At 35.4% G+C, this 7,339-nt stretch overlaps 1 protein-coding gene across 1 annotated transcript in view; it reads right to left on the bottom strand.

Annotated features, from left to right (window-relative positions):
* Positions 1 to 3,088: 3,088 nt before the first annotated feature.
* Zscan16 (zinc finger and SCAN domain containing 16) overlaps positions 3,089 to 7,339 on the bottom strand; it is a 10,433-nt gene continuing 6,182 nt past the window's right edge. The window contains 1 exon segment of the mRNA XM_015507174.1: positions 3,089 to 3,561. Within this exon segment, the coding sequence (XP_015362660.1) occupies positions 3,089 to 3,561 (473 nt within the window).

The raw sequence follows: 7,339 nt of genomic DNA, 5'->3' as shown, positions 1-7,339 counted from the left end.
GACTGAACTCAGTGCTATTCTTTCCAATGGATTGTACCCTCACCAGTTTCTTCTGTGGGTTTCTACAAACTTCCTAGTAAATTGTTTGTTTCTCCAGATCTCCTTTGAGTTTATGCCTCCTTTGCATACAGTGATTCCAGATCCACTGACCTTTCTTCTGTTGCTTATATTACTCCAATGACTCTGGCCCCACAACAGTCTGCCCCTCCCTGACTTACCATTACCTATCTGGTCAATACTAGAACAAACCTGAGGGGGACACTATGGGTAATTTGGAATCCACAGCAAACCTAAAAGGGGTAACATGGTTGTAATGCTCCAAACTGCTCTTCATTGGGCCTTTAAGGGTATAAAAGACTAGAAAAATTCTTTTGTATATAACAGGTATTCAAAACTACTAGATGAATTCAATGTACTATCATATAGAAGATGATAAATAAAAATCAGTCTGTCATGTCTTTGGTAATTTTAGGAAACCTAATCTTGTAGTAGTCAAGAGCATCTTTCTTCTTATTGCAGAAGCCTCTCTAAATTTGAGGACAGCTAAGATCAGAAACATGAGTTTCCCCTATAAAGACTGTAAATAGCTTCCAAGAATTATAGTGTGTCTCAGCAAGACTAAAGGTAAAAGGAAAGAGCTATTATTCAATAAACACCTTATTTTACTTTAAAAATAAGAATGTTTCTAATCCTAGAGATTTTGTAATAGTTTCCTTTAGGACTGTTGAGAAATACTTTTCTCAATTGTTTCAAATGCTTTGAAATATTTCTCAATTATAGTAAATCATAAAACAAGTATTAGTGTGAAACTGAACATTTTTTAAAAACTATCAGTTGATAATATGACATTGAAAGCAAACATATATATATATATATTTGTGTTCCAAATACACAAAAACTCAGTTTATGGTCTTACAAGGTATGCATAAAGATTCATCTTCCTATTGTACAAGGCATAAAAATGATTCTGGTGGTTTTCCTTTCTCAAATATAATGCAAGAATGAAAAGTGATTAATTAATATTGTTAACAAAGGATTTAAAGAGATAGATCACCTTTTTCTTGATATTTTTAGTGATGATGATTACTAGAAAGTCAAGAAACCAGAGGTTTGGGCAGTTTGATGGTGGTATGAATTTGAATGTGCTGGGCCTGTCCTACTATGAAATTCTCAAATTAGGGATGGAAATTTGTTGCAAGTCCATTCAGAAGTCTAAAGAAAAAAGTCTGGATTATTCATGATCTTCAAGCATTGGTATCCTGAGAGTCCTAGATTCTCATTAGTGTAAGGCGTATTACAAGGGATCCTTTTCAGAGGTAGGGTAGTAATTTAAACTTTCAATTGAGATCAGATTACTAGATTATATTTACTTTAATAATTATCTTACTCTAATTATAATATACTTTTTTAAGGCTGAAAAAATTCTGTATATGATTATTACTGTTTATTTTTATTTTTGTTGTGTTGGGGATTGAACCCAGGGCCTTGTGCATGTGAGGCAAGCACTCTATCAATTGAGCTATATTGCCAGCCCCACTTTTTTATTTTTAGAGAAAGGGTCTCAATAAGTTGCTCAGGCTGGCCTTGAGCTTGTAATCCTCCTGCTTCAGCCTCCTGAGTCACCAGGATTATAGCCACATACCACCATGCTGGCTACTATTATTTTCTCTAGGGATGACTCCTGTTGCTATTGCAGCCTCCATAGGTGTCTCTTTAGCTTCCTTAAATTCATAATCACACATTGTCAAGGCTGGAAGATATCTTAATAGTGATTGATTTAGACAGCAATATCCTTTAGAACATTCTACAATGATAAAAATGATTTAAAAAATCTATATTTGTGCTGTTTATTATAGTAGCTATTACCACTGAGTATCCTGTATTTAAAATTCTTGGAACCAGATGGATTTTTTAAAAAAATATATTTGCATGTAGGTAATGTACTATTTGGGGATGGGATTCAAGTCTAAACATAACATAAAATTCAGCTACATTTCACATATACTTTATATACATAGCCTGAAGGTAACTTTATACAATATTTTAAATAATTTTGTGCAGAAAATAAAGTTTGTGTATAGCAACTAAAGGCCTGGAAGGGTCTTTTTTCCCTTGGGGATGTTGAATAAACTATGTGTTTATGCCTGCATTTTCATTGCCACCCCAACACATAAAATCAGGTGTGCAATTTTCTACTTGTGGGGTCATGCTGGTGTTCAGAAAGTTTTAGATTCTGGATATTCAACCTGAAATGTGGCTAATGTCATTGAGAAATGGCACTTTCCATTGTACTTGAGTTAAAGTTTAAATTTATATAGCCACATGTAGATACTATCTACCATATTGAATAATACAATTCTAGACTAACTTACTCCCATCTCCCTCAGTGATCAATGAACTGAGATCAAGAAGTGATTTATTCAATCTCCTGTTCTGAAAAGGGGTGAGAAGTGATTTATTCAAAGTTACAGGTCCCTAACCCCACTTCCTAGTAGTTTCTGTCGATTACTTCCTGTTTTCCCCACACCTTAATGTTTCCCTCAGCCTTCTGTCTTTTTTGATGGCTTTCTATTTTTTATCACTTCCATAAAATGATCATATTTCCTACTTCAAGGTAAAGAAGGGATTATTATTTAGGCCATTATACCAGTTTTTATCTATTTTAACTTGTCAAAATATAGCTGGTGGGTCTCTGTTATTATGTAGGGGAAATGAATTCAGAGAAAAATGCGAATGAAAAATGAATTCAGAGAAAAATTGCCTAATGTCATACACTGAATGGGTAAGTAAAAGGGAACTAGAATAGAGAGGAATTCACTTTTAACTAGAAAATATCAGTCTTGGGCTACAAATACACAGTGTTGTCATCAGGCAAGGCTTTCTGAAATAACTCAATTCCTCCCCGAAACTGAACTTAGAAATAAACGGATATTTTATACTGATATATTCTCTGGGTCCAGAGAAGCTTTTTAAATGATGATTGAAACTTTGCCCACATTAAGGAAATTTATAAGGTATCTAAGGTAACATTCTCTGTAACTAATTATGCCTGAGCATCTAAATAACTTTTGTTACTTCCACCATATTATTAGAGCTTATTTGCTATATGAATTCTTTGATGTCTAATAAAAATTGAACTTACATGGAAGGGCCTTCCACATTCATCACACTGAATAATACCACTAAAATCTTTCCCACAGTCTTTACATTTTTACGGTTTTACTCCAAGGTGTACTCTATGATGTCCCATAAGATGTGAGAGTTGAATGAAGGCTTTTCCACATTCATCACACTTATAGGGCTTCTCTCCAGTGTGAATTCTCCTGTGTTTATTAAGAGCTGAGCTTTGACTAAAACTTTTTCCACATTAATCACATTTATATTTTCTTCTTTCCCTTTGTTGACAGTTTAACCTACACTCATTTTCAGAAGCATCTTTGGATTCAGGTTGCTGAGGAAGATCTTTGCTAAATCTGTCATTTATTTCCCCAAGGAATTCCATATCTTTGGGCATATCATCTTTCTGGGATAATTCTTCATTCTCAGTCTTGGTTTTGTCACCTGTAACAAATAGTACACAAACAGATCCTAGTCTAAGTTTGAAAAACAAAAGCCTATGGTAGAAAATATGTAAACATTATGAATGTATTACAAAATAATGAGAAGTCATAACACATATAGCACATATTTAGTACCATTTTGGTTTCGGTACTATCATATTATATAGTTATAATCTAAGAAAGAATTAGAAGAAGCCAGTAAGGAAGACAGCAGCAGCATAAGTGATTTGAGAGTAGATTGAGAGAGAAAGGCATAAATGTTGATCAAGGGACTACTTGAAGATCCTTTCCAAAGGTAGAGTGGTAAATGTTTATGTGTGGGACTACAAATATGCCAAGGATAATGAAGGGAGACAGACTGGAGAATGGAGATGGTGAGGGAGGTAAAATTTCCATTGAAACATGTAGGGCCTGAAACAGGTGGTAAGTGAGAGAAAAAGTGAGTAATACTGACTGGAGAGGAAAATAAGATGTGGGGTGTGAGAGGAATATAATGAAAATATAAGAATATAATGAATCCTCCAAGAAAGAGCATGTATAGAGGATAATTAGTTGGAAACAGAGTGAAAAGCATGCAGGTCAGGGTATATAAAAGGAAAATAAGCAGGAAGTAGTGGCAGATGCTAAAGTATGTGCTGGGTTGACTTTTTTCCTGAAACTGATATCTTCACTATCGTCTTCTCCTGCCTAAATCCTAGCTTGATAGTTTCTAACTTTATTGTGCATCAGTCTTACTTGAAATGCTTATTAAAACTCAGATGACTGAGGTTCTCCTACCCACTAGCTTCTGAATTGGTAGTCTAGGTAGAACCCAAGAATTTGCATTTTTAGTAAGTTTCCTGCAAAGATGCATACTGATGATCCAGGGATCACACTTTGAGAAACACTGCCCTTCCCCTTATTCAAGGGCCATCTCAAATACTGTCTCTTTTGGGAAGTCTTCCCTAATCTCCCCAAGTAGATGTGTTGTCTTTCTTTTCTTAATCCTCATGTTCTCAACCCCAGACTGAGTGTAGAACTTGACCCACAGCAAGTATCAAATAAATATTTGAGTTGAATTTTTAAATAAAATGGTTGTGTTGATGATTTGAAGGGGCACCTACTTTGTCATGCTGAACCACTATCTCCCCAACTCACAGCCAGGACCATCTTCCAGTGTTATTGTGGCACATGTAATAACAAGAGTCCTTATCAGATAATTCCAGATAGGTTCCAGCTTTGCTGGTCACTGAGATGAAGATAAGTCCACAAATATTAATTGATAACTATGTGTATTAGCTCTCTGACAGTCTATGAGGAAAAGAACAGGGTTGACACTCTGGTTGATACATTGTATCAGGGTTGATAAATTGCTGACTGCAAACTGGTGCAAACACCCTGTATGGAGATTCCTCAAAAGACTAGGAATGGAACTACCCAACTATCCAAAGCCCTGCTTATCCAAAAAATTAAAAATCAGCATATTACAGTGCACAACTGTTACCGCTGTTGACCGGTGACGAGTCCTTGCTTCCCCAATGTTGAAGAATAACACCAGAGAGCACGCCGAGGCAAGGTCAGAGTAGAAATTAGAAGTTTATTAAAGGACAGCAGAAAAGACTTCTCCCGGAGGAAGAAGGGGACCCAAGAGGTGGAATCCAGTTGGCGGGCAAATGTGTTTCCCTTTTTATAGGTTTGGTGATGGAATGTAGGTTGGAAGGCCTGAGGGGTGGGACACAGGTGGGCCAAAAAAGTAATCTGGTCAGGAAGGACTTCTGAGTCAGCACCTTTTTGCTGGGGGCTGTTCATTAACATTTCTTTGAGGTGGACTTTGGCCTAGGGCCTTTTGGGACTTCATTAACATTCCATGAGTTGTCCTGTGTTTTCCCCAGTCATTCTCCGCAGGGTCTCCATTTTAGATTTCACTCGATATTAGACCCGATTTACCTAACTACACTGACTACCTAATTTTAAATCTGGCTTCACAACCACATCAATGTGTACAGTAGCTCAATTCACAACAGCTAAGCTATGGAACCAACCTAGAGGCTCTTCAATAGATGAATGGATAAAGAAATTGTGGTATATATACACAATGGAATATCACTCAGCAACAAAGAAGAATGCCTTTATGACATTTGCAAATAAATGGATAGACCCAGAAACAATCATGCTAAGTGAAATAAGCAAGTCTCAAAAAACCAGTTTGAATGTTTTTGCTGGTTATGTGGAAGCTAACCGACAATAAGGGGGAAAAGGGAAAGAAAAGATATTCAGTACATTAAACAAAGGGGCATAAAGGGAAGGGAGGAGGTAAAGAAAAAAGAGTGGAATGGATCCAAAATAATTATCCTACGTACTCATATGAATACACCACAGTGAATCCCATCATCCTGTACATCCATAAGAATGGAGTCCTAACTAGAATAAGATATATTACATGCTTATACAATTATATCAAAATGGATTCTACTGTCATGTATAAAAAGAACCAATAAAAAGGACAATATTGAATATTTTTTAAATTTTTAAACTATTTTTTAGTTGTAGTTGGACACAACACCTTTATTTCACTTATTTATTTTTATGTGGTGCTGAGGATGGAACCCAGGGTCTCACACATGTGAGGTGAGCGCTCTTCCACTGAGCCACAACCCCAGCCACTAGTGTTGAATATTGAGTGATATAAAACTGGAACAGAGTTGAGTTTGACATTTCTTAACACTAATAGAAAAAGTCAGTGTTACAGCATATTCAGAAAAGATCCCATTTATTTTTTGGTAGTGGGGATTGAATTGAGAGGTGCTTAGCCATTGAACTACATCCCTAACCCCTTTGATATTTTATTTAAAGACAGGGTCTCACTAAATTGCTTAGGGCCTTGTAAGTTGTTAAGGCTGGCTTTGAACTCTCAATCCTTGAAATACTTTAAAATGTGTTACAAAAAATTGTTAAGATACTTAGGTATCTAAGTTCTCTGTCATTTATAAAGATCATTCTATATAAAATGACTATTATTGTAATTCTCAGTTATTTATACATGGAAATGACTCCTACTACCCTAGCCAATAGCCAGTAGTAATACTGTCTTGTTGATTTGTATACAATAAATAAAGAAATAAAATAATACTGCATTAAAGTACTGTAGTATTCTTTCTATTCAACAGTAAATTTATTTTTAAAATATACTGGCTTTTTGGTACAATATCATAATGGTTTTAAAAAACTGGTCTGGATTAGTAAGCATGAGACCCAGGTTCTGATTCTAATCTCAGTTCTTCCTGTAACTACTTATGGAAACTTGGACAAGCCACTATGGGTAAAAGCCACTGTAAAATGAGGACATGGCATAAAAAACGATGAATTTATGTTATTATCAAGAAAGTGGTTGGAACTGGAGAACATCATACTAAGTGAAATAAGCCAGACTCAGAAAAAGTGTCATGTGTTTTCTCTTGTATGTGAAAGCTAGAGAGAAGAGAAGGAGAGAAACAAGATCTTGTGAAAATAACAGGGAGAAATTAGGATCAGGAGGAGGGAAGATAGGAGGGAAAAGGGAGGTAGTGGGGAATGATATATACCAAATTATGCTATGTGTAGGTATAAATATACTACAGTAAATATATTATAATTATAGTGTACCAGTAAAAGATTAACAAAGTGAGGTCTTGGACCAGACATTACATACTTTTAAAAAAGTTGAAAAGCACTTCTTGAAACATATGTGCCTTGATTTTTGCGGGATTTTTTCTTTTGTTGTTTTGCTTGTCTTTTTTTTTTTTTTTTTTTTTTTTTTTTTT

This window comes from Marmota marmota, unplaced genomic scaffold, assembly GCF_001458135.2.
Source record: "Marmota marmota marmota unplaced genomic scaffold, marMar, whole genome shotgun sequence".
NCBI lineage: Eukaryota > Metazoa > Chordata > Mammalia > Rodentia > Sciuridae > Marmota > Marmota marmota.
This window is presented reverse-complemented; position numbering and strand designations above follow the sequence as displayed.